The 27,935-nt window shown below is 45.6% G+C and overlaps 1 protein-coding gene across 1 annotated transcript; it reads left to right on the top strand.

Annotated features, from left to right (window-relative positions):
• The first annotated feature begins 111 nt into the window (after positions 1 to 111).
• SLC6A12 (solute carrier family 6 member 12) lies at positions 112 to 27,935 on the top strand. The gene is made up of 14 exons (XM_041398513.1): positions 112 to 304; positions 3,877 to 4,011; positions 5,359 to 5,499; positions 6,870 to 6,957; positions 8,531 to 8,663; positions 11,498 to 11,632; positions 13,478 to 13,581; positions 15,058 to 15,182; positions 15,390 to 15,502; positions 16,200 to 16,337; positions 17,642 to 17,744; positions 23,881 to 23,981; positions 25,025 to 25,195; positions 27,789 to 27,935. Exons 1-14 carry the CDS (start codon positions 112 to 114, stop codon positions 27,933 to 27,935), a joined length of 1,827 nt encoding a protein of 608 aa, XP_041254447.1.

The raw sequence follows: 27,935 nt of genomic DNA, 5'->3' as shown, positions 1-27,935 counted from the left end.
TCATACTGGAACCACATCTTATTGTGGTATCTGGTCCTCTCACTCTTCCCACAAGTGTGTCCTGCAGTAACTCCCTACATCCCATGCTCTCCTTTTCTGTCCCACAGAGCCATGACAAGAGCCCTATCCAGGGAAGGAGAACCCAATGGGGCCACCACATCTCCTGAAGAGATAAAAGTGGAGGAAATGGAAGACAGAGGCCAGTGGCGGAACAAAATGGAGTTTGTGCTGTCTGTGGCTGGAGAGATCATTGGCCTGGGTAACGTGTGGAGGTTCCCATACCTCTGCTACAAGAATGGTGGTGGTGAGTTCACAGCACACGTGAGTTGTTCTAGATCTGTAGGTATGATGAGAGACATGTACATGCCTGCACCCAATTCTCCTATGTACTCCCTAAGGTACTCCTTTATTCACTCCTTCAACAAGTTAGTTCCTGCCAAAACCAGGAGGAATAAAAACTCAGGGGTGAATCCAGCTCCCCAGTGGGTACTCTTCCTTAAAGCAACATTCTCAAATCTGGACTCCTAAAAAATTGACCCCCAGTAACAACTTAAGGCTGTTGGGCATCTCAAGAAATTATTGGTCTTCAGAAAATATCAGATGCTGTGAGTGGTTGGAAAGCCAACATCAACCTCCTCCTACATATTCTCTTTTCCTACTCCTGGTGTCAAATCCATCTTTTGCAGGCCCTTGTTACAGAGGAGGAAAGGCTTAGATAGTGTTGGTATCCTAGCCAAGTCCTGATACAATCTAGAAGATTTCTGCCTCTTCCTCTGGAGCAATTCTCACAGTGATCAAACCACTATTAGGAAAATTCATCCCCAAAAAAGATTAATTCACCTTCCCTTTTGTTTCTTTGCATAGCTCTCCTTTTCTCTTGTAGTAACACTGCAATAAGATCATTACATGGTTAAAAGTTAAAATTTCTCATAACAATAAGATGAAACGTAAGGGAATAATTGACTGTCACTAACTTTTCTCAGTGAATAAAAATCTAACTTTATAAAAGAAAAGGAGGAATAACAAATTACATGTCAAATACAGCAATAACTTGTCTTTTGTTCTTGTTCTCTAAAAACACCTTGAAATAATGGTCTGGGACTTGCTTTGCACCCCATCCCCCTTACTCTGATCTTCCTTTCTCTGCAGACCATGCCCCAGAGGCCTTTCTTATCCAAGGTGCCATGAGCTTCCATCAATAGCTGAGTAGTTCCACTGTAATTTTCCCCAGGGCTTCTAAATCCTGTCCTCTCTGCTGTTGCTGGAGTTTATCCAAAATAAACAAGAGACAAGACAATACATCCTCAAAACCAGTGAGGGGCAGGATAAGAAATGGTTAAAGAAAATGTAATTAAGTTTTTCTTGAACCTGGGATGATTTTTAGCAGATCCTCCAGTTTTCTTCTCCAATTTTTTTTTTTTTTGATGGGAGGCACCAAGAGCAAGTCAGATGGGGACAGGTTAGGAAACACTGAAGGTGCATCTGATTGAACAGCCCATTCTGCAGTGATGCTTTGAGAGAGGAGTCATGGGTTTTGCATGGAAAATTTCTCCCTGAGCTCAGATGATATCTTTGCATAGTTTGTGCCTGTGGTACCCGGTTCAGCAGTCCTTGCAATTTGTATGCTAATTAGTGTAAGTGAAAAGGCTACTTTTGTTCACTTTAAATATCTATTGAATAACATTTTTCTTTTTAATTAAACTGCTCTGGAATAGCTAAGGCTGTGATTCAGAGGGCAATGAGGCTAGGCTTGGGAAAGGTTAGGATGGGAGAGTCCTTCCCTCACAGCTTCCCACACTGCCCTTGTAGAAAGTATGCTACTGCTGTGGAAGGTACTTTTCTCTCTCCAGAGCTCTAGGGAGCCAGAAGAGTGATATTGTACAAGGCAATGTATTTCCCATGACACTCAAAGACATTCTCATCATTGGAAAAGTTCTTTAAATTGCCAAAAAAAGCATTTTCCACCTATAAATGCTTCATCCCTGTCCCACCCTTACCCCCCAAATTTGAGACTGCTGTCCTGTCACTTTTCTCCTGAATGACTGAAATGGTTATACAGCTATGAAGACAGATACCATAGAAACAATAGTGCTGGTTTTCTGTAAAGCGACCAACTGCAACCTTATCTACTGCTGCACTGTCAAATTTGATCTAATTGCTCAGCCTCCTGAACTTATTATTGACTCATAAGGAAAGAGCATCTGTTTCTGGGGGCCCCACTCAAGGCTGAGGTCCTTCAGTAGAGCAGCAAATTGCAAATTGAGGAGGGGATCACAGCTGGAGTTTCAGCTGGTAACTGCTGTGGGACAGCACACGTTACGAGAGACAAGAGAATGGAGGTGCAAGAAAACCATCACTGCTCAGAGACCAAAATGGGTCAACCTCTGTGACAAATTATATCAGAGGAGAGGGTCTGGAATCTGCTGAAAGGCTCATCTGTGTGCAGGATCATAAAGCTGTCTTGCAGATTTGGCTTAGGTGTCTTGCAACACCAAAAAGTAGCAGCTGCCTCTAGTTCAGGGTCTGCAGTTCTCACTTCCTACCCCGCAAACCTGGACTGACCCTGAGAACCAGCCTCCTTCCCTCTGGCCCCAGGTCTCCTGCAGCTACACACAGCTGTGTTTAGGGGAAATTTGGATGTTCTTTGTTATTGTAACATTGTTGGCTTTAAAAATAAGGGCAAGTGTTCGTAGTTGCTCACAGTCACTGGAAGGAATGTTGGTGTGAGTGCCTGTGCTGGCAGGGGAGGAGAGGGCTGGGGGGGGACAGTGGCTGAGAAAGGCACCCAGTCTTGGTTACAAACAACTGAGATGCTCTCCAGGCCCTGGCAAGAGAGGTGTTCATGGCCAGATTTTATTGTATGGAGTGGCAAGACAGACACAGTTGTTTCACTGAGGGGAGCAGAAGTGTGAAAATCTACACTAAGGATGTGGAGAAAGAGAGTGAGGTGACAGAAGGAAGGTCAGCTGTGAAAATGAGATCTCAGGAGCAGTTTTGAGCAGAGCAGTGAATGTATTTGGTGTTTTGGTTTGACAGCATAACTAAAAAGGTGCAAAAAATGTTTCAGGCAGCTGAACAGAACACTAAGCCATTTTTTCAGGGCATTAAACTTTTTTGTTATTTTTGTTTGTCTTTTCTTATGCTTAGTTTATGTTGGTCATTGTTTCTAGGAAAAAGCCTTGCTCTTTTCTCCTTCCTCTTCCATTTTGATAAGGGTTAATATGAGAGCCATTTCAGGCTGATTTCTCTTTACACATTTCTCTACATATTACCAAAAAATGGATTTTGAAGGTAGAAGTTAAATTTTTTCATTTTGAAAACGCTATTTCCATTTTTCTGGGGCAATCTGCTTTCCAAATTTGATGTGAAATATGTCTCAAGTAAATTTATATCCTGGCAAATTTTTCACTTACCAAGAAATGTCACCAGCCTCCAGGTTTGTATCCTCTGGGCAAGTGGGAGTTTTGCTGTGACTCTCATGAAAGGCAGAACAAATGTGGTTATGTGAAACAAGGACTTATTTTGTTCATCCCATTCCTGCTGAAAGCTGGAATGAGGTCAGGAGCATGAAACCAGGAGAACTTCTTCTGCACTATCTTTTTTTAGCTCCTTGCCTGGCTACTCCTTAGCTCTAGGTTTTGGCCTATGCCAAATGCAGAAGTGCTGCAGTAGCACAAGACAGACCACCCTTGTATTTTTTTCTGAGAAATTATGGTGATGGAAACCTTGTTTCTTTAGCAGAGGTTGCACATGTGGTTCAGTGAAATATTTATATTTATGTAGCTGATTCCAGCTGTGGTCCCAGGTACCTGACGAGGTTTTAAGGATAAGGTTTTTGAAGAGGTCTCTGAGGCAGCATTTTACCCTTCTCTGCAGGAGCCTTCCTCATCCCTTACCTCATCTTCCTCTTCACCTGTGGGATCCCCCTGTTCTTCCTGGAGACGGCGCTGGGGCAGTTCACGAGCCAGGGAGGGGTGACTGCCTGGAGGAAGATCTGTCCCATCTTTGAAGGTCAGTCAAGTTACAGTATTTACTGACAACACTTTCTGACAATCAGTGACTCAAATCCTCTTTTTTTGAAATATTATTATTCTTTTTTATTTTCTTTCTCCTTTAGTCTCCCTCCTTTCTTCTCTCTCCCAGCCTTGTTATTCCTTCTGCTGCCTGCTGTGTGTGCAGGGGCAGTTCCCTGACCCCTCTCCATGTGAGTGAGGGTGTGTGGTGCTGCCTGGGGGCTGTGCTGGTCCACCTGAACCACAGTTTCTGTTTTCAGAAGCTCAGAACCTGGGAGAGAGGAGAAGCAGGATGGCCAGCTTGAAGAAGGAGGATGGAAGTATCAATGTACAAACACCTGTGTGTAGTTCAGGACAAATAGTGAGGGGAGAAGAGATTGAGGAAACCTGTCTGGTTTATCGTGCTTTTCCTGCCCTCTCCTGTGCCCAGGGCTGCTGTGGCAGCATTTGCAGGCTGGCATCCTTCAAACTGGGGGAATGAGACTGTGTGCACTGGGTCTGACAGCCCAGAGATGTGATGGAGATGAGGTTAAGCCACAGGGGTAAGAACCAGGACGTCTGGGGCCCTGGGGAAGGTTGTTTAATGGCATTAATACATTCGTGAATATAATTTCCTCAATTCTTCTGTCCAGAGGAGAGCTTATTAACCATGTTTTGCAAATGGAGAGACCTGTGCTCAGGCAGTGTGGAGCCTGGTTAGTTTGCTTGAGCATGGACATGCAGTGCTATCTGAAACCCCTTGGGGAGTCTGGGACCTCCTGCACTGGAGACCCCTATGCTCTGGCGCAGACCTGGAGCTGGACAGCAGGGGCATCTCAAAAGACACTGACAACCAGTTTTAAATAAATGAATTGGGCCTTTCTGCTCTGATTACTGTTCTGAGGTCTCAGTGAGAGATGGGCACAAGCAGGACCCAGGACCAAAGCTGAGCATGGTGTATATCAGCTGTAAGAATGTTTTTTGCCTGACACTTTCCAGAAGTAAGAGACTCAGCTGCATTTCTTTTCTTCAAAGGCTAGAGCTGTATTTTTCTGAAGAGGAGGAACTATGGTGCTGTGGCATGGTAGCCATTAGAAATTTTTTTTTTCAAATCAGCATAAGGTTTTCTGGCTGTTTCACCACTGACCTGTCTAAAGTTACCAACAATGTTTCCTGTCTGTGTGCACAGTCACAAAATCCTTCCTCATTCCCTTAGGCAGATCTTGCACTATTCTCTGGGGAGCCATGTTGTTGGTGTTGCATCCTTCTTACCACAGCATGTCCAGTGTCTTTGTTTGGGGTTAAGCTTCATGTGTTGGGAATTGGTTGCCAGTCCCATCCTCATCTCCTTTGCTTTTCTTCACAGGAATTGGATATGCCTCCCAAGTCATTGTAGGATATCTGAATATCTACTACATAATCATCTTGTCCTGGGCACTCTTCTACCTGTTCAGCTCCTTCACTTCAGTGCTACCGTGGGCCAGCTGCAATAACCCCTGGAACTCAGGTACACCTTCCTTTGCTTCAGCTCTCTAACTTCTTTCCAATTCCCAGAAGTTATTTGGGTTTTGTTGAAAATATTTGGTTTTTTTTGAATAAGAAGCTGTCATGAGCTGGCATGTGATGTCACCAAAAAATAGGCATTTTCTGGCAAGAAGGAGAGGTGAATGGTAGAGTTTGCAAGGCAATCTAGAGCCCTCATCATGTGGCAGGATCTTTTTATTAGCTCTGGTGCAACAGTTTATCTTACAGTTCCCTTACTCTGCCCCATTCCTGCGGAGTTACTGGGACAGTTGCTGCTACTGCCAGTGCCTGAACAGTTTCCTCTGTGCACTCAGCTTTTGGGTAGATCAGGCCAAGCCTGCATTGTAGGATTTTGGCAGTTCAGGTCTCCCAATGAAGGAACCAATAACACAAAACTCTAAGGGCACTGTTCTCCTGGTAAATCACATCCATACAGCCTCTATACCATTACATTCACTAGGGTTCTTATTGCTTTGTGCTCATAGTTCACTTAACTCTGCCCTGCAGAGAAGACCAGGCTTTGACTTTACTCAAGGTGCTTGTGCTGAGCCTGGGAAGATGTCCTTGTCAGGAATTTTTTAGCACGTTTAACAGGTTTTGCTTGGCAGCAGCTTGGTTCCCTCCCTTTTTCTCTTGCATCAGATGATTAATTTCTGCAATTAGTTAAATTTCTCTACCCTGTGGGTCTTTTACTCACAGTTCCCTCTCCCCTTTCATCCCAGCAGAAGTAACCAGCCTTTTAAAGAGCTGATCCAATTCCTTCAGCTTCCCCAGAATGGATTTGTTTGCAAGGAAAGCCACATATGTTCTCTTAACAGAGAGAAGCTTCCCAGCAACAGCTGGGTTTCCTTGGTTTTCAGTGGATTGCCTTTTACTGGCAAAATACAAGATGAGGTGCTTGGATGTGTGACATCATCTCTGTTTTTAGTTATTTCATGCTTTGTAACAGGGTTGGGGATGGCAAAGGAGAACATGAAGGCTTCTGTGATGTGTGCATGTATGGACAGGGAATGGTGCATAATGTGGAAATAGAATGAGACTTTCTATCCTGACTACTCCTAGTCGCTATCCCTTGATAATCTATATTTTGCAGTCATCTGTTTTCAATTGGGCAGGGAATTGTTCTCTCATTCTCCTGTTCTCTTCCTGAAGCCCCTCTGGTGACTGCTGGTTGGGATTCATACCTGGGGAGAGCCACAGTTTAATAAGACGTTTAATGAGATGCTCTATAGCACAAGATGAAGGATCTGTGTGCTGCCAGAGTGAGGGTTAGGGTCCAGAGGGGAAGGAATATCCCTCTTGGAGGAGCCCTAGACAATTTCTCACCTCATCAGCTTCCTTTTCTTTTGGTAGATCTCTGTGTGGACATTCTGAATAGATCCAGCCTGGACAACAGGACCTTGCCTGCGAACGCCACCTCCTCAATGATTGAGTTTTGGGAGTATGTGATTGCTTTCCCTCTGTTCAGGCTCCCTCTCATCCAAAGGTTGCAGCTGCAGGACTCCCTGGGTGGGGGGCTGCGTGTCTGTAGGAGCAAGTGAGGTGCACGTGTCAGATCCAGCATGGGGAGCACATGGAGCTGCCAAGGAGATGGGCACAGAGCCCAGGGTGTGAGGACTGGGCACACCCCAAAGGCAGCTCACAGTGTGCCTGCCCAGGGGTGCTCATGTGCACCTTGAGGGTGTGTTCCCCTTTCTGGCACTGGGCTGCCTGGGTGAGTGTGACCATCGAGAGAGGCACCAAAAGCAGGCGAGGGCTTGCTGCAAGCAGGAGTACATATGCTGGGTGTTGCAGGTTGGCAGGCAAGCATGAGAGGCCATGGCAGACAGAACAGTCCTCCACAGTGAAACACAGTGGGGAAAAACTGCCTTTTACCTTCTTTTGACCCAGTCTTCTTGCTGTCTAAGGGAAGTGATCCATCAGGATGCTCAGGATCATCCCTGGAGAGCAGGGATATGAGATGCATGCATGAGATGCCAGAGAATATTTGAGGAAGGTAGAGAATTCTGAGGAATTTGGGGCTGAAGGCACTAAAATACAGTCTGAGTGAGGGGTCTTACAGCAGGCTAGATAATGTCCCAGATAGGGTCATCAGTGCAGTGTGGAGAGGTTGAAATGATGGCTGGTGCCACCTTACCACTCCACATGCTACGGAGGAAAGTCTTAGAAAGAAGAGGGCTGTCAAGGACTCAGCTTCAGCAGTTGGGTTTGGGTTTTTTCCCCGTTTCTGTCTTTTAAAGTACAATTGAAAGGGTTGACTGTCCTTTGTCTGTTGCACAGGGCACATAGAAGATGATACGTGCCCATGGTTGCAAAGAGTCTGCACAGTGCTGGCCCCCTTCTCCTGCTCTGCTCTTTGCACACACTCTTTAGTGAGAGCTGAGGCCCCTCTGAAACAGTTGTTTGGGTTTTCTGTAGAGAGGGTAAGGGGACGCTGAGGGAAGTGGTTTTGAGCAGAATGTGCAGAGGAGTTGTAGGAGTTGTAATAGGCTGCTGGGAACTGCAGGAGTTGCAGTGCTGAGCTCTCATGTGGCCTACGTTCTTGATGGTGAATCTCCAAGGAAGGAGGCTGAGGGAAGGGCATGGGAATCTTAAAGATAATTTCTGCTTACATATAGGGTGCCTGTAGCATATGGGGAGGAAGAATGGAGCCATGGGCTGATAGTGGCTTTGGTGGCTTGCTTTGGATTGAGTCATCTCTGCTGGGGAGCTGCCAGGCTCAGGGAGCAATGGGGAGCAGGTGTTGATTTTGTGTAGTGTGGGTCTGACAGGCATGGCACCATGGGTTTGGACAGTGGGAGGGTTTGGGTCAGCCACAGGACATGGTGGAGCAGAGATGAGTAGAGAGGGGAGCCTTAAGCAGAGCTGGGACGATTTGCATGGCTGGGGGCCCTGGGCAGATGTGTTGTAGACAGGCTGTTAAGTCTTTGGATGGGGTAATAGGGGAAAGATCTGTATGGGTGAATGGGGTCTGGAGTGTTAATGCTTCTCTCCCTGTCCCTGGACACCGGCAGGAAGCGAGTGCTGGGGCTCACGGATGGTATTCACAAACTGGGCACTGTGCGCTGGGAGCTGGCTCTGTGTCTCCTGCTGGCGTGGATCATCTGCTACTTCTGCATCTGGAAAGGGGTCAAGTCCACAGGCAAAGTAGGAATGGAGATTATCCTCCCAGTCCATAAGCCTCCTTGCATCCATTTTATTTCTTCCCCAATCTCTTTTTCTTCTGCATGAAGTAGAGGCAGAAGACACAGCACCAAAGTGAAACTTAAAACCTGTTGAGGCCATACTGGTGTACACCAGTTGTGTTTGAAACCTAAGAGGAAGAATAAATTAGTAGGTCCATCAGGGAGGGGAGAATGAGGAAAGACTTGGGAACTGAGGGGAGTTTTGAGGCACATTTTCACTTGCAAATGCCCACAGTGGCTGATGGATTCTCCCCAAGTGCCCTTGGGAATCATCCACTCACCAATGTGTTGTCCTGCTGTGGCTTGAGGGCGTTTTCAACAAGATCCTCTGCAGTGGCAGGCTTCCCATCTCTGGCAATTATTAAACACTTGAGCAAAACAGACAAGCTGCTGCCTGTAACCAGCTCAGAGAATAGATAATGAATCCCTCCAGCTTCTTTATCCTGCATAACATTTGGGGTGGGAGAAGTGTCCTTGTTCTCTCTTATGTGCTCTTTCTAAATCTGCAGGTTCTTCACCACTTTCTGCATTTTGCTTATGGGGCTGGAGCCAATGCTTCCTCCTGTTTATCGTATAGAGCAGATGGACTGGTTTTCCTTTTGGAGTGAATGAGTGTTTGATGCCTTGGGCTGGGTATTAGGGATACTACCATGGCCTTGATTTGCTCAGGACCTCTTTCTTTCCTGCAGCTGCCATGAGATGGGTGGATCATTAATGATGATTAATGATTAGCCTTGTGGGTGTCCAGGGAATGTCCCAATAGCAAAGGGAGGGAACCAACTTCTGCAACAGATTTCTTCCTTCAAATCACTGTCTACTCTTCACAAGTGTTCCCTTTCTTACTTGACACCTGTGTTTCAGTGTTAAATCCTATCTGCTAACTTAAAACTGCACTGGGCACCCATTGAAACAGAATGAGATAACAGCTTGCTCCCCTGACTAGATTTTTCCCAGGTTTTGCTGATGACTGTTCTTGCTGGTGCAGACTTGTTGCCCACCATTTCTGAAGGAAGGCGATCCAGACTCCACCTTTATGGGCAAGAGGGGATGGATGATAAATGATGGCATTTTAAACCTTGAATCTCTAATGCCCCCTAATTTGAATACCACAGTGCCATCTTCACAAGAAATCAAATCTGAGAGGCTGTGTGATCTGCATGGAAGAATAATTTAGTCACCTGAGGTTCTCTTTAGCTCTCAGCCTTCTCCACTGAATTTCTCCTTTGCATGGTTCTCCTTATGCTTCCCCAGTGTGCGTAACTTAACTGCACTAGGAGAAAGCTAAAGTATTTCAGTCAGGCTGGTTGAGCTGACTTGGTTTGGTAAAACCAGACCAGAAAGTGAGAGAAAACAGAGTGACTACATATAGTAAATGGAATGGTCTTCGAGACTACAGAAGATTTTTCCATCACAATTTTTAGGGTACAAGGCTATTAGCTATTTACCAGCCAGGTGTTATGGACAAGGTGCAACAATGAGAGGGGTTTTCTGTTCCCAAATATACTAGAGGTCAAGCAGGCCAGTTGTCTTCTTTGCAGGCTGTAATTTTGAGTATTACAGGGCAACTGTCAAAAATTTCAACTGCTTCCCTCTTTTTCTTTGCTGACAATATACTAGGACAAGCATTAGGAAAGACCCGAGGATTCTGAGTAGGTGCATAACTTTGTACAACAGCTCCAGATTAAACAGAAGGTTGTGTTTGTCTGAGAGGCTGCTCTAATCACATAACCCTGCCAGATCCTTATGTTTCTGCTTCTGTGATTTAAGGAATCCAAATTTAAAGAAACCATAGTGACCCCAGGACAATAATTTCAAATAATTCCATAAAGACTCATTTTCTTTTAAAAGTCTTTTTTTCCCCCCTATGTTTCTCTTCCTTATGCATAAATGTTCCTTAAAACTGATTTCTGAAGGTAGATTTTAATACTTTTGCCTAAAGGAGGCATTTTGTCATTCTCATTCAATCAGGGAACAGCAAAAGTACCATGTACTGTGACTTATTTGACCAATTAGCACTAAGCACAAAAAAATGTCATTTCAGGCCCGTCACTATGAATCCTTGGAGTAAACAAGCCTCCACATTACTTGGATGAATTTTAGTAATGAATAAATGTTAGGAAGTTGCAACTTGCTCGCAAATATTTTGCAACTAGAAAAAAAATAATATTTTATATTAGAGAAATAGTTTAGAGATTATTAATTCTACTGTAATATTTATTTATAACAAAAAAGAAGTAAGAATAGGTATTACAAAATAATGGTCTACATTTTCTTTGAGGGCTTTGAGTTGCTCCCATTTTTTACCTGTGAGCTCAAAGGTATTGAAGGGATGAGAGTGATGCATGAGCACTTTTGGAAATGAGATGCCTCATAGATGTCTCAAATTGGACAGCAGAAGTTGGTATTTAATTTGGAAAGCTCTTGCTGTGCATAGGACCATTTTAATAACTCATTAAAACTCAGTGATGGGAAGAGATCTGGGTTTCTTCTGCAGCTCTCGAAAGATGAAGGGAACAGCTGCACAGCAGGGAAATTACACTGACTGGAAAGAGAAAACAAAGCAGAGCAACCAGTGGCAGAGTCTTGGATGAAGAACAAAATGCAGATTAACTAAATGACCATTGAGATGTAACCTTGATTACTTTCTTTCCCACCCCTCTTCTATGTTAGCAGCAGCAGCTACAGCCAACAGCAGAGTCGGGGAGGTTTGCTGGGGTGGGGGCCTGCAGATGAGGTGAAGAGATGCCTGCCCCCTCCCTGCTGACCCTCTCTCCTGTTGTTTCTCTGCCCCTGCAGGTCGTTTACTTCACTGCCACCTTCCCATATGTGATGCTCCTCATCCTGCTGGTTCGAGGGGTCATGCTGCCAGGGGCTGCTGAGGGGATCATTTTCTACCTGAAGCCAGACATCTCCAGGCTGGCAGACCCACAGGTGAGGGGTGGTGTCAGGCAAATGCTGGCCACCAGAATGTTCTCAGTGCCCTGGCCTCTGAAGCTGGGCATCTAGCTGTCATCTAGGAAAGGAGGTCAGGCAAACAGGATCCTTAAAACTTCTGAGAGGACTCTAGTTCCCTTACACAGCACATCCTTTTTGCTTGTGGTCTGCAGCATGTGGGCATATTAGGTCATTTCCACCCATGGGCTCAGCAAAACCAGAAGAGTATATTTAATATTTAGCATGTAGCAGAGAGTTTTTCTGGCTGATAAATGCAGATAATTAAGGGAGGGGTTATATAATCTATCACTTCTATTTTTTTTTTCTGGCCTGGTTAGCAGTTTGGCTCCATCAGGACCCTCCCAGGACATGAGGGGTCCCTGTGCCTGCAGAAGAGACCGAAGGCAAGCATGTAACATGGGCTGTGAGCATCTGGGTTCCCTTCACTTGTCCTGGGGGCTGCTCCCACCTGCCTAGGGCAGGGGCTGGCCAAAGGGTCAATCACTGCCACCAGTCACTGCAGCTCATGGAAACCCTCAGTGAGATCCTGGTACTGAGTTGAGGCAGAAAGTAGAGCTTTAGTTCATGTGGGATGTATGTCCATGACTGAAGGGCTCCTGTGTACATGCCTATCTGTGAGAAATCAGGATTAACTTAGGCAGCAGTGCTTGGGATGGGATTCTTTGAAGGCTGCCAAATTCCAGCTGCCTGGATGTTTGCAGCTGGGAGCTGCATAGAGGAAAAAGAGAATGACTGGTGACCCTGGACACCATCAGAAAGGTGGGCTGTTTACCTGCCTGCATAAAACTCCCAGCTCAGGGCTTTCCCTGGGACTGTGTGAGAGCAGAGTTGCAGCTCAGCCCACAGTTCAGCTCTCCATGGAGGAGAGAGCTAGAGCAGTGGTGAGAAACCCCACTCAGCTTTTCCCATGGAGTGCCAGAGCAAAGGGGAACCTGTGTGTGTGACACCCCACTGGCCTGCAATCTCTCATCTCAGCAATTTTCTGCCCTTCACTGTGCAGTGTGGCCTCAGAGAGGTGGAAAACTAGATCTGGGAGCAGGGAAGGGAGTGCAGAGATTGTTGATCACACTGTCATTTGGGGTGACTCACCAGTGGCTCTGCAAGGAGATTAATCATCTGGGCCATGTAGGGACCACAGACATCTGTAGTGAGAGCTTCAGAAGGAGCCATGCTATCAGGGGTACCATCTCTACCCTGAATGCAAAGGTGTGAGGTGGAGAAATGGTGTCACCTTAAATGGAATATGAAAATACGATCTCCTCTAGAGCTTTTTCCTAAAGGGTTTCCAGTTCTATAACTAATTTTTTCCTGATAGATATCCCAGGTTCTCCATTCACTGTAGATCCACTTTCTGTATTTGTTCTCTGTTGATGATTCCTCTCCGTGTGTGGAGACACGAGGCTTGACTCCATTTCAGAAGGCTGATTTATTATGTTAGATATTATATTAAAATGCTACATTAAGACTATACTAAAAGAACAGAGCGATCAGAAGGCTACAACAAGAACAGAACAGAATAACAAAAATCCTGTGACTGCTCACAGCCTTGGCACAGGTGGCTGTGATTGGTCATCAATGGAAAACAATCCACATGGACCAATCATGAATGCGCCTGTTGCATTCCACAGCAGCAGATAGTAATTGTTTACATTTCTCTCCTGAGGCTCCTCAGCTTCTCAGGAGAGGAAAAATCCCAGCAAAGGATTTTCCATAATATCATGGCTACAGTTCTCTATGACTAGAGGAGTTATTGTTGACAGGGCACAGCCATTTGTTTATTTTGTTGCCACGTCTGGAGACCACTGACCTTCTCTCTTCCAGGTCTGGATGGATGCAGGCACTCAAATCCTCTTCTCTTATGCCATCTGTGAGGGGTGCCTGACAGCTCTGGGCAGCTACAACAAATACACCAATAACTGTTACAGGTAGGAAGAGCCTGCACTCCTCATTTCCTTCTGGAAATTTTCTCAGATAGCACAGAGCTGCATCAGAGGCAGGCTCTGTCCCTGGGGGAGACCTTGGGTCATGCTGCTGTGACTAACGAGCTGCTCAGAGTGCAGAAGCTGCAGAGGATTCAGCACAGGAATGGAGAATGGCTGAGGGAAGAGAGGAGTCCAGAAAATGGCTTTAATAGTGCTCTCCTGCATGAGTCAGTGTGGAAATGAGAGACTGGAGGAGGGGGAGGAATGAAAATGGAGAGTGTCTCAAGCCACTGTGTAGACAGCACACTGTATTTTGACAGAGTGAGTGGGTAGGGGTGACATGGCCAGCTCTGCCATCTCTTGCTAGGCAGGGGAGATGGTGCAAAGATGATGGGGGCCGCCTGTCTCCAGTGCTTTACTATCAGAGTAATATACTGCCAGTGGCCTTTTGATCCTATCAAGGAAATTAATCAAGTCTGTCTGGCCTTCTCCTTGCCCTTGGCAACATAGGTAAAACAGATCTGTTTTATCCATGGCCTGACACGGAGCTCAGCAGGGCCATCAGGACCATTTTTGACACCCTCTACAGAGCCCTGAGAAGCAGGGATTTTGCTGTGCTTTCACATATTGCTCCAGCACAGACTGTAAAATAGAACTGTGCTTGGGAGACAACAATCATCTCTCCTGTTCTCCGATAGGTGCTGCAATGGCTTTTGGTTGGGCAGTTAATACTTTCTCCTGGCTCTCCCAAAATATTTCGGTCACCAATGAAGTGGTTTGCTGACACCTTCCTCTAATTCCTAAGGTGCCTTGTGCCGGCAGCTTACCTCTGGATGTCCCAAATGTGTCCACAGTGCCTGCACCATGGCAGCTGATGCTGTGGGTCAGCTCTGGCAGCTGCCCAGGCAGGATCCAGGAGTGTGGGGTTCCCAGCCCAGCCAGCTCAGAGTGGTGCCCAATTTTCACAAGGACCAAGAGCTCAGAAGTTTCAGGACAAGTAGCATAGCACAACCCAACCTCCATCTGATCATAGCTAATAAAGACAGTGTAGACTGCCCTTGTCAGTGAGGATTTTTATTGTCCTATTACCCTCATTTTACTAGACCTACTGAACCTGTATGTCTTCATGCTTTCAGATAGTCCTCTTTCTTGACTATGTTTCCTTTTGCAACCTCTTTCCTCTTCTAATTTTCTGTTTTCCTCATTTTCTCTGTTGTTTTTCCTATTCTCTAGACTCTTGTAATTTTTTTTATTATGTGCTGTGTGGTTGTGTCCTATTCCCCCACTGTGCCATGTGTAGTCCTGTAACTCTTGAACTCTTGGCCCTGCTCTGAGTGTCTTATTTCTGAAGGGGTTCAAGAACAACATTCTGTTTCTTGATAGTGCTGTCCAGCTAGGGAAGCTGAGCACAGACATGATCCTAAGTGGATCCATTCTGCAGCAGGAAACCCCCATTTCTCTCTGGTCTCCTTTCTGCAGGGACTGCATCCTGCTCTGCTCCCTGAACAGTGCCACCAGCTTTGTTGCTGGTTTTGCCATTTTCTCTGTGCTGGGCTTCATGGCTCGAGAGCAGGGAGTGCCTATTTCAGAAGTGGCTGAATCAGGTAAGTTTTTCTGGGAGACTTCAGAGCCAAGGGAAAACAAACAGCCTGAAGGGGAGGGCACTCTTCCAAGGTGAAACCCAGGATGTTCTCTACATCCTCTATTACTATGGGTGCCTGCAGTGGTCTGCAGGGCCAGTACTCCTCAACACAGCTTTCAGCCGTGGGTGGTCAAGGAGCACACATGGTCATCCTGTGGTCTGTTGGCAGGTCCTGGCCTGGCTTTCATAGCATATCCAACAGCAGTAACAATGATGCCTGTGTCTCAGCTCTGGTCCTGCCTCTTCTTCCTCATGTTGATCTTCTTGGGACTGGACAGCCAGGTACAACACCCCCCGCATCTCACCTAACATGCCTGTCCCTACCCTGAGCATTCCCCATGGTCAGTGGAAATAATAAGGTGGGTCTGTGCTTTGCTGGTACCTTAAATAGGTTCTCTACATTGCATGCAGCACTTTCACACACTGTGGGAGCTCAGATCCAGGGCCAGTGGCAGGCCAGGGGCTATATGGGCTGGCATCCTCTCCCTGTGTGTGTGTGAGGGTGCCCCAGCTACATCCCTTCAAAACTGCAGAGTGAGGCAGAGCACAGAGCAGGGCAGCCTGGGACAGGTAATTGGGCTGTTTCTTCCCAGCTGCATCCCACCAAAGCAATCCCTCTGTCCTCTTCTCAATGGTGTGCCCATGTCTTACATCCCATATCCCTGTTATACCAGGAACAAACCCTGCAGAGTGCAGTGTGAAACTCTGCTGCTGGCACGAGGGGAGCAGAGGGTGTCCTGCATGTCCACCAGGCAGGTGTTTGGCTCAGGCTCTGCTCTGTTATACCCCAGCCCTTGTGCCTGGATAATCAGGCCTTTTTCTTCTGTTTCTGCTGGCCTTTGGTAGAAGCAAGACAGATTAAAAGAAAGAAATGAAAAAATAAGGATTTGGCGGGTGGGAAGACAAAAAGGACAGTGAGGGGAAGTGCGTGCTTGGGGAAGGAGAGAGGCTGATTTCTCTGACCTGTTTTCTTCTGCAGTTTGTCTGTGTGGAAAGCATGGTGACAGCTATTATTGACATGTTCCCAGGAGTGTTTCGGAAGAGAGGGCGTCGGGAGCTGCTGATCCTGGCCATTGCAGTCATAGGCTACTTGCTGGGCTTATTGCTGGTCACTGAGGTGAGCAAGGAGTACAGGAGCAAGGAGCAAGGGTTGTACAGCTGAGCACCAAACCCCCTGCTACACAGTTCTGGAGGTCTGGGCAGAGACAGCAAGCTTGTCTTCAGTGCAGTTAATTGTCTCTCATTTCTAATCCATTAGCTGCTGTCTCTCACAGCCAGTGCTGCTTTGACCCTGTGTGACACTGGTGCACTCACTGTATCACTGAGCCTTCCAGAGATACTGGTCCCACAGCCCAGAAAGGTTGCCTGACACATGGCTTTGTGTAAATACCAGACCTGGGAGCTAAAACAAGCCGAGCTGTTTGAAAACAAGCTCTTCTCAGGGCAGTGATCATTTGCTGGCTGCTTTCCACACAAAGAAGAGCAGCAGGAGAGGAGCCTGGGGGTAATGGCTGTGCCATAACCCTGCTGGAGCCCATGGGAAGCCTGTGATCCCTGGACCAGCAGGAGCAGAACTGTGCTGGTGTGATGCCATGCACACAGTGTTTGCACTGCTCTTCCTGCACCTCTTGCTGCATGGTGCTGTGCTCTGTGTGTACCACAAGCTTGGGTGGGGGCTTAGCACTCCTGTGCTGTCTCCATGAGCTCTGAAGAGACAGCTAATTCCTGTTAAATCCCCGAGGCACAGATGAATGATCCTCTAGCAGGATCCTGGCTAAGGATCTGCTGAAGGCAACACCTACCTGTCAGCTTGAGTAGCACTGTGTCTAGAGGCCTTCAGCATTATTTGAAAGGATCTGATTGATGTAGAGAGGCTCTGTCTTGGAGAAATCACATGAAAATCATCCTGTGCAGGATGTACAGGCCTGTGCAGGTAGCTGGTGACAACTCTGCAGGGCTCAGCTCAAAGTTAGAAGCAGCAGGAAAGCCACACGCCTTTGCCATTGCAGAGCTTGGAACTTGTGCTGTATGTAAGGTTGGGTGAAGGTAAAACAAGGTATCTTGAATGTCCTTGCTCAAGATCACAATTTTCTGGGTGCACAGTTCTGCACTGCTACTTGGTATTTCAAAAATGATTCTGGGAACTTCCTAACTGTTTTAAAACAACCAAGAAAACCAGCTCCTGCTCTTATGCACGTAGAAGCCAGCCTAGCCCAGCAGTATCATCAAATGGGTGTGAAAAACTCTCCTGCCACCAGGCTTGACTGTGTTTTTGGAACAGATTAAGGGCAGCCCCAAGAGAAGGCTCTTCTTGCACCTGTTCTAGGTTGAGTGTTTCTGCTGCTATTCTTTTGCTTGCCCCACTAATTTCCCCCATGGAACAGTCTTGCAATGGCTCTGTTTTCTCTACCTCTTCAACAGGGTGGCATGTACATCTTCCAGCTCTTTGACTACTATGCTGCCAGTGGCACATGCCTGCTCTTCCTGGCTATTTTTGAAGTCATCTGCATAGGATGGGTGTATGGTAAGTGGAGGACAAAAACCTGTCTTGTTCTTTATCAAGGCAAGAATGGGGGGTTGAGAAGTGAGAGTCTATAGAAAAGATCCTCAGGAGGCAAAGAAGTGCTGTAATTATGTTCTTTCTTGTCTAGTTTTCACTGTGTTTCCTTGCAACATTTCTTAATTGCTCCACATTTAGTCTAAGAATGTTTGTTCCTTCTCTGTAGGTGCCTCATATTGAACTACCTTGCTGTTTTTTCCATCTGCCCTTTGAATTAGAAAATCAGCTATGGAGGAGTGACTGCTGTTCTTTGGTGTCTGTCCCTGTCTGTTTACCATTGTGCATTTAGTTTAGTCCTGCCAGTTAATTTAACACAAAATTCTGGGATGCAAACTTGTTATGTGTTACTTCTGCGATGATTCCTGCTTCCTATTTACCCAGGCTGTGATGGCACTCAGAAAATAAATAGGAGGGACTGCTTTGGCTCTCAATGAAGTCTGTAACTCTAAACTACTCAAGAGCAGGATAAAACTGAGCTTCATAAAGTATCAGGAGGAAAGCAACTGCATGTTAGTCTGCGCAGTAAGAAAAGTCTCCTCTGATATCCTATGGGAGATCTCTTCCTGACCACAAAGGCTTTGGTTCTTCTCCCTGAAGCTTGTGTCAAGGCTGATGGTTTTTGGGCAGTGTCTTGTGTGTGATGCAGAGCAGCTGCTCCCTGTCTTTGCTTCATGGAACTACATGAGCCTCCTACCTGTAAGGGTTGTGCACAGCTCTAGTAGATGACAGCTTAGACCAGACCTCAACATCCCACAGTCACACATCTGCTGGTCCCAACTACTTCAAGCAGCACTGCCATAATGACCTCAGGGAAAGAATGCAAACATAGCATCATGTTGGGTCTCAGTGGTCAGGAGTGGATGCTCATGAAAGAATACAATAGAAGAAAAATTATGAGTGGTACTTTCTGTGAATGTTCTTCAAGGTTTTCACGATTTATAATAGAACCATAGAATTGGTTGGTTTGGAAGAAACCTTTAAAGGTCATCTAGTCCATCCTCTTGGCCACTTTCCACTTGACCAGGTTGCTCCAAGTCCTGTCCAACCTAGCCTTGAACATTTGCAATGGTTGTGTATTCACAGCCTCTCTGGGCAACCAGTTCCACTGTCTCAGGATCTTCAGAGTCAAAAATTTCTGTCTTGTGTCCACTCTAAACCTCTCTTCTTTCAATTTACAACTGCTAGCCCTTGTCACATCACTACAAGCCACCTTTATATATTAAAAGGCTGCAACAAGGTCTTCTTGAAGATTTCTTTTTTCCCAGGCTGGACAGCCCAAACTCTCTCAGTCTGTCTTCACAGGACAGGTGCTTCAGTCCTCTCTTAGTTTTCATGGTCTTCCTCTGGACCCACAGCTACATGTCTTTCTTCTTCTGGGGCTCCTAGAACCAGATGCAATACTCAACTTTTTGCCCAGGAGTTTCCAGTGATAGAAGTGAAATCTATTTATTTATTTTCTGTTATTTTTTTCCAGTTGACTTGGCTAATCATTTATCATCCACAAAATACTGCAGCAAGGAGTTCCATGGCTTTCTCAGGTGTGAGGAGTCAGTCTCTTTTCCTTGTTCTGATTCTATCACCTGCCAATTCCATATGGTGCCACCTTTGCCTTATGTGCAGTCAGTCCCTGTGTGCTCCTTTTGGTGCTTATGGTTTTATAGAGGTTGCATTGGCTGTAGTGCAGTTGCTGATGAAGGACTTACTAGTTTCTCCACATGCTTTATGTATAGCAGGAACCAATCCTATTTTGGCTAAACTCCTCTCTTACTGAAAGCGTAACCAGTCCAGATGCTTGGTCTTGGGCTCCAGAGAATGCAAGAGAAGCAGATGTGTAAGAAAGATTTATTTTAGAAAGATGTCCTTCAACAGAAGCTCACCTGACAGCTTGCAGTAACACACCCTGGCCAGATTTTAATTTTGAGTCACCTTCTGCCCAGTCCTCTTGGGATTTAAAGGGATGTGGAGATCTCCATCCATCTGTGGCAGGATGGGGATCACCATTCTGGGTTAATGCCATTTTTACAGTCACACAGGCTACGTGCCTTTTCTGATGACCCATGGAGAGGAGCAATGGTAGGCAATGAGTAACAGGAGAGGTGATGCTGCCCCAGCAGCCTCAAAGGGAGATGGAGTAGCTGGGGGCAGAGAAATGGCCCTTTTCCTCAATACCATGGGTTCATTTTTGCCACTCCATACAGTATGATTTTGCCCTCTTGATGTTCTGCTTTGCATCCATTGGGATGATTCTGGTCCAAAATGTAGTCAGAGGGCCAAGGTGAGGCATTACAGTGGGGGAAAAAGTGACTAGTGCTGATTAAAGAGGTTTTTTCCCCAGCCTTGCAATTGGCAGAGCTGAGCCTCTTGCTTACACTGTGAAGAATTACATTTCTGCTAACACAAATATGTGTTCTGAGTTTCCCCTCTCCCAGCACATACTCCAACCACCCACCACTTGGCAGCTTGCCCTGCTGCCAGGCAGCTGCTCTCACAGAGACCTGAGGATTTCCTTCGTACTGCTCCCTGCCTGGGGAAGGATTGCACAGGTTTAGACTTGAGGATCATGTTCCCTAGAAGAGAGTGCTTGAGGGATTCTGGTGTCCCCATGCCTCTTCTCTGCTCTCCTTCCACTTTGGGACAGGCAGCCTTTCTATACACAGGCATGGGCTTTGAATACTGAGATTCACAATATGGTGCCACTGAAATGTGCTGCAGAGCATGTTTTCCAGGCAGTCACAGCATGCACATTATGATTAGCTGTTCCAAGAGAAAGCAAGGGCCTCCATCACTACAGGAGAGCCAGGGCTGAAATCATCAGGACTCTTTACACAGATAAAGCAAACTGATGCCAGAGGGTACCTGGGTGGCCCTGGGGTAAACCCATGTTGTGCAGTGATAAATCTCTCTCTGATTCTGTTGCTCACATGCAGAGTGAGTACCAGCATGGCATGGCAGCCTCCTCCTGCCTGGATCCTGCCTGTTGGGCTTGTTCTGTGTGTGCTGAATGCTCTCAGAGGCACTGGCTATGAGCAACCTCATGTGCTTCTTTATGGGCCTTAAAGGGCCTGCTCTGTGTGCCTGGTACCCAGAGGATGTGCAGTTGTGGTACCACCACAGCTCCATTGCTGGCTCTTTGCACAGGCTTGGTGTTGATGCTGCAGGTTTGAGACAGAGAGGGAGCAGATACAAGCTTGGTACTGTGGTGTGGAGCCACGGTCATCACCTATTGCAATGTTGGGGGTAGAATTTGATATAGATGAATGCAAATAAATGTAACTTGGGAGAAAAAAAAAGGGAGAGATTTTTTTTTAATAGATTCCAAATTAGCAGAACTGTGAAGCTCAACTGTTTTTTGAATATGGTAAAAATAAAACTAAATCTTTGTCCCTTTTAATTTGGGTCTCATTGCTGTTTTTATAAGCTGTGTAAAATGAGAAGAGCTCTGTAAGGACAAGAGATAAGGATGTAAGCAAATCTCTAGTTAGGTTAGTGTGAAATTTATTCCTGTGAATTTACATGGCTAAATGATTTGTCAGAGGAGCACACAACCACTTTGAAGGTATTTGGGATTGATCAGCACAATGGAAGTGGTACCAGCATTTAAGGTTAATCATCCAGTGACTGCATCCCATTCTTCCTTGTCTTGGAATATTGGAGGTAAAAGCAAACATCTTTGTTCACTCCAACAAAAATCTCTTTGGAGAGGTTTTTATGGTTTTCTCTGCAGGAGCTTTATCTAATCCTTCTGATGTGCTGGGAAGGAAGGGCACATTGCTCCAGTATGTGTCCTCCAGCTTCTAATTTGCTCACAAAGTCGGTGTTGAGTAGTTGAACTGATGATTTCTTAAGCTTGATTACTTTTTCATCTGCCTGTGAAATGTAGAATATGTAAAACCTCCTGTTCATATGCTCTCTGAGGATGTTCACGTCAGTCCCCATTGTGTATCATCACATCACCCACTGACTGCCACAGTGGCCATGGAAATTTAGGACCTGGTGGATGCTCTGCAGAGAAAAGGGACAAGGACATGTGGAGGCACATTGTAATTAACAAAAGTTGTGGGTTTTTTTTCTTGTTGGACGATGGATGGATGGATGTGTGTGTGTTCTTCCTTTTGTTTGGCATTTTTGTATTTCTTTAATTGATATGTCTCTTTGACTAGATCCTAGATCCAAATGGGCAGAGAAACTTGATCTGCCATGAAATTGTATTAGGAATTAATTTATCTGTCATATATCTGACATGACAGTGTGTTTCTGTGGAAGATACTGTGCTGTGCTCATACTCTAAACTGCAATTCACATGATCTCTTTTCTTTTTTTCACCCTGTGGAAGATTTTGGCTTTTTGGCAAAATTAATTTTATATACCAACTCCTTTCATCCCTTATATATTTTCAGAAATGCTATCTGAATCCTCATGATAGTTACAGCTTGTAGGTTCTCTGGTACAGGCTGGGCTCCCACACAATATATATGCATGTCCCTAGCTTGTTGGCTTTGCTTGAGCTACTTGTTAACTTGCCAACTCAACACCAAGAGGTCTTCAAAACACTATTATCCTCCCCCTCCCCCCAAATACTTCAAAAAGCTGGGTTTAAAAGAGATTTTCTGTAAGCATTAGTAATGGGATATAGAAAATAATACAAAGAATTGCAAAAAAAAGCATACATAATGTGCTTTTGTAGAACTACTATATTTAAGGAAAACATAATATGAGAATTTAATTCTGAGACATAAAAACCACAAACCAAAATAAAACTCACCAAACCCCAAGCACTCAAATATGTGGCCAGTTCTCTAGGCACATATTTTACCTAGTCCATCACTCTGGTTTTGAGATATAAAAAAGCAAATTCTTATCACATTTGCAACTGGGAACTGGGGCCTGACCATGAGATCACAGATTGATGAACATCCCCAAAAGCAGAATCCTTTAAGCACCAAGACAGCGCTTTAATAAAGCAAATACAGTATTATTTCATCCCAGAGGTGCTTAACTGGTAACCTTTTTTCTGGACAGACTCGCTCACTTTTTTTTGGTCTACTATTGTTGTCTTATTTTGCCTGAGGCAGTCTGTTATATCTGGTCACTTTTGGTTAGAAAGGTGCTAGGGCATGTTATTAATGACTTTTTGATTTTTCTTAATTTTACCTCTCTTTCTGGCCAATATTAAGCTCCCAATACTTGAAGACATCCCAGAGTTTATTGCAAGGTCTGCTGAAATCTATCTGCATTTTGTTGTCTCCTCTGTGCCGTTGCATAAGTTTGCTCTTTGTACTTTGGGTTGGGTAGAGTCAGTGGTTAGAGTCTGGCCAGTGGCAGGAGTTTTAGGTGCTTTTCTGAAGTGTATCCCATTCCAGGGCACCATGAGATTTAGGTGAGTCCCACACTGTGAACAAAACAATCCAGTAAGTGAAACTAATGAGAAGAGAAGGAAGAGATCAGACCCCACCAGACAGCTCTCACTGGACAGTACAGCAGCACTTGCAGATGGAAGATTTGGTTTTCAGAAGAGTTTTAATTGCCAGGTTTTCTGAGTTTATGTCAATAATAAAATATTCTGTGGAAGACAGGCTCTAGAGATGACAGGGGTCCTGCCCAACTCAGTGGTGATTCTTGACATGACTTCCTTGGTATACCAGCATGTTTATTTACAAAGAGAAGGTTTTGTTAGGTGTTCCCCACTCTCTTTGTTCCTTTTAGCACTCTGCGCTCACATAATCCCATATGCTTAATCTGCAAGAGCTTTCCCTTGCTGCTCTGTAAACCAGGCACCTCTTTTCCCTGTGCAGTTCTTACCAGTGCATGGCTGCATCCTCTCACAGCTGCTACTGTCTGAGGGACTATGCTTTTCTTCAGTGTCAATCTTTCTGACACTTCTGAGTGAAATTAAACCCCTCTATCTCTATTTAGCCACAGATGGGCCTTTTCAATGCCAGACAACCTCATCCCTTGCTACTCTATTATTAAGATAGCCATGTTTTCACCAGAAGTAAATACCAAGGATAAAGGAAGTTTGGGATCTGATGTGAATAGTGGTTGAAGAAAACAAAAACCCATCTGACTTATGACTTTGTCTCTGTACTGGTTGGTGGCCAAGGTGCCAACCGTTTCTATGACAACATTGAGGACATGATTGGTTACCGGCCGTGGCCCTTGATCAAGATATGCTGGCTGGTGTTCACCCCAGGTCTGTGCTTGGTAAGTGCAATTATGACATCATGACATATCACTCTGGGTCCCCAAATTCTCAGTGGAAAAGGCTGATTTATCTCCAAGGTGCTGCTGTAAATTTTTCAAACTGTATGGAGAAGCAGAAGCTTGTCCATAGCTGAGGTAGCTATTTATTTCCTTTGTAAAGCCTTATATTTTGCCTGGAAAATTAATTGAGCCTGAACATCCAATTGTTTATTGTGAAGGCAAAAGGAAATATGTCCTCAAAGCCTGGAGAGGTTTGGTCAAATTACCTATGAATAGAAAACCAGTGAAAATTATCCTGTTCTGAAATACTTGCTTCAGTCTGTGTTCCTGGGACTGCCCATGGTTTAGAAGTATCTTTCTATAGCCATTTGCTTTCTGTGTTATAAAATCTCTTCCAAAACATCTGAGACTGTGTTTAAATAAAATGCACCCAAATTCAGGCCAGTTCTTGCCTGTTTTAAATTTATGTCCAGTCTTGTTCCACTGACTTTTACATGCTTTCTCATGCTTTTGTATCTGATGTTGAGAGTTGTTTTCTTTGACCTCAATGGGAACACAGATGAGATCTATAGTTACAACTTACAAAAGATTCCTAGTCCTTTGTCCCCAGGCTTCAGCAGGACTTGAAGATCTGGGAAATTTTCAAACCAGCCCAAATTGTCAGAGAGCTTTGTAGCTAGAGAGCCCCAGGAGGGCTAAATCTGTGCCTGTGTGGCTTCTCCAGAGTGTTTCTGGCAGGCAGAACAACAATTCTTGTTTTTGGTTTGAATAAATTGCTGTCTTAATGTTGCTGGACCCTCAAAGCTGCTGCCAACTTTGCTTATGACTCTTCAGAAGCCTGAAGGCTTTAGACCGTCGAGATGCCTGGCCCTGGCTCTGAGAACTCTTTGTGCAGCCAGGCTCTGCTCACTGCAGCCAGCAAGGTCCCTGCTGGCCCATGCAGGACAGAACACCCATTGCCACCCTTGCAGAGCAGCCAATCCTTGCAGGGTGGCCTTGGCTGCCCCTTGGCTTTCCTTATGTTTGTGTTTTCTGCTCCCCAGGGTGTCTTCCTCTTTTCCCTGATCAAGTACACACCCTTGAAATACAACAATTCCTACGAGTACCCACCCTGGGGCTACATGCTAGGCTGGCTGATGGCACTCTCCTCCATGGTCTGTATTCCTCTCTATGCCATCTTCATCCTCCTGAAAACCAAAGGACCCCTGAAACAGGTACCTGGGATTGTGGTCACTGGGTGTGTTGCTGTTGCTCCCCTAGATGGTTCAGGGTGGGCCCCAGGGAGGAGGTACATGGCACATTTCTCCTCTGAGAAGGCAAGGGCTGGTGAGAGTCACCCTTCCCCAGAATGGTCTGTAGCTCTTGTTGGCAGTTTGGAGAGCTTGGAGGGTCTCAGCACAGCTCCCAGGCTGATCATCAAATGTCCAGTCTTCCATGTGGTGTTGCACCATCATGCTCGATGATCATGCAATATATAGACATATATGTAGCATATATGCAGTAGATACCAATGCAAACCAAGTGCAAAACCAAGATCTGCTTTGCCTTTACTTCTTGTCCCTTGTAGTCCTGGGTCAATGCCATGTTCTTTAAAAAAAAGAAATGACCTATAGTTATTAAAGAGGACCTGCTCACAGAGCTGTAAAGGCCTACCCTGTGCCATGCCTGAGCCTTCCTCTTTCACTGTAGACATCTTAGTCCTTGTCCTAGGAAGAACTCTATCTAGGGAGATGACACTTCATCTGACTCTTGAAGAAAGGTCTGAGTGATGTACAGTACATCTAAATTTCTACACAATTTCTCTACAGCTCCCTCCCCATCCCCACTGGGGCTGGTTGGAGGGTGGGGTGGGCAGAGGGAGCAGGAACAGGAGCATCCCTGTGGCTGTGGTGTAGGTGTGACAGCCACATTGTGGGTTCATGGAGAGGAGGACCCTGCATTGCCAGCACATCCAGGGATGAGCTGGATACAGGAAGTCTTTATTTGTTCCATTGTCTCAGGGAAGGTGAATCCGTGGCTGACGTGTCTGACTCCCCACAGCTCAGAAGCTTTTGATGTCTAAATGAGGGCTTGGAGCTGCCAGAGAAGTAATTGCCCACATGTCCTGCCTGTTAAACAAGCAATATCTCTCACCAGGGGTAAACTGCTTCAAGCCCTTGGACTGAAATGCTGCTGGGAATAGTGTTAATGCTCATTGTAGAGCACACCTGAGGATTGGCCCATTTCAGATTGAGGGGTTTTCTGTTTGTCCTGGTTTACATGATATTAATTGAAATTTCCAGGGACTCCTCAGTTACATTAGCATGAAGAAATTTCCAAGGATGTGGTTTAGGTGTAGTGGAAGCAATTGGCTGCTAAACCTGAGTTGATTCAGGGCAGAATCAAAGCCAGCCATTAAATACCTTCTAGGGTAGTTGCACCTGTTTTTAAAACAAAATTTCTTAAAATATATCTGTTCTCTTTTTCTAGTTACACCCCAGAATTGTAGTGAATTAATTTTCTGACACAAATTTTCAGGAACAGTCGTTGAATATTGCAAACCATTCACTGAAAGTGAATTCATTACAAGTTTGTAATTGGTAATCATGATCAGTCACTGCTACAAACTGATACCTCTCGTTACACTTGACTGACCAAAAAACAAAAATGTTTCCTAATGTCTCTGATTAAGAGACCTCAAGATCCAAAGACTAAAAACTCACAATGAAGTACCCACAGAGCAGCTGCAGACCAAGGTCAATTTTGGAAATCATGGGGCAAATAGTTTTGAATAAATTGACAAAATCTGTGATTCTGGCAGGCACTTCACAAGGAGTGGAAGCACTAAAATTAATCCAACGAGTCATGGATTAATTGCCTGCTCTGCTTGTGATGCACTCTTCACAGGAGCGAGCATGCACTGTCCTGAGCAGCTTGTGATGGAAAAAGTTAGTAACAGTGAAAGTCAGGTTTCAGCTGGGAAATGATTAAGCTGGCAGGTAGCTGCAGGATGGAAAGGGAAAGGAAACCAGGAGCTTAGGAAGTCATGTAGCACCAGTGAGACTTAAAAAATGGGATGAAAAAGACCAGAAATTGACTGCAGAGTCCCTGTGAGCCAGCACTTTTTGCTGAAGAGCTCAAAGATATTTTTGTTTTTTAAGAATATACTCCTCTAAGTTGTCCCAACACTGCATAGATGTGTGTGGAAAAGCCTGTAGCACCCTGCACTGCACAGGACAGAGGGAGCTAAGGGCAGGCAGCTGCCTCACAACCCCTGCCTTCACCATCGCAGTCTGGCTGACTGGAAGAGGGGAGCTGAGGATGGTTTGGGGCAGAAACCAGTCTGCAGAGGGACTGCTTTACCTGGGAAATGCCACTGAGGTAGGTATTGCCTACCACCCTGTTTTGGATCATAGCAGGAGATGCCCAACATCTGATGATCAGCCCATTTGAAATTCTTCTCAGCTCCCACGAAAATCAATGGAAAGCTACTTGGTAGAGGAAAAATAAAGGTTTTATTGTGTTTTTTTCCATTGCCACAGAAAATGTCTGTGGTGCTAATTGCTGGCATCCTCTCTCACTGTAGCAGGTCTGTGAGAAGTGCTGTACATCAGATTATCAGTCCACAGCCCAGATTTGAGCACAGAGACAGAATAATTGTCACTGAGAGCAGCTGAAGCTAACCTGCTCTCCTCCTCTGTTTCACGAGAACAAGAGGGAGCTGGGACGTGTGCTGTCTAGGTGCCTTTGCCCCCAGCAGTGGTTGTGGATCACAATTGGCTGTCAGTTTGCTCATCAGCTTAATTAACAGCAACTTCCTCTCTGCAGCGACTGATGCAGCTGATTTCCCCAGCGGAGGACCTACCACAGCCAAAGAAGAAGCACGTGGCGAGGCCGTCCGATCTGAGGTGTGAGGGATGGTCTCCTCCAACCCAGGAGCTGCTCAGCATCACAGAGAGAGAAACCCATTTCTAA

This window comes from Onychostruthus taczanowskii, unplaced genomic scaffold (assembly GCF_017590055.1).
Source record: "Onychostruthus taczanowskii isolate IOZ18803 unplaced genomic scaffold, ASM1759005v1 scaffold15, whole genome shotgun sequence".
Lineage (NCBI taxonomy): Eukaryota > Metazoa > Chordata > Aves > Passeriformes > Passeridae > Onychostruthus > Onychostruthus taczanowskii.
Note: the sequence above shows the minus strand (reverse complement) of the source record. Positions and strands in the feature narration are given on the sequence as shown.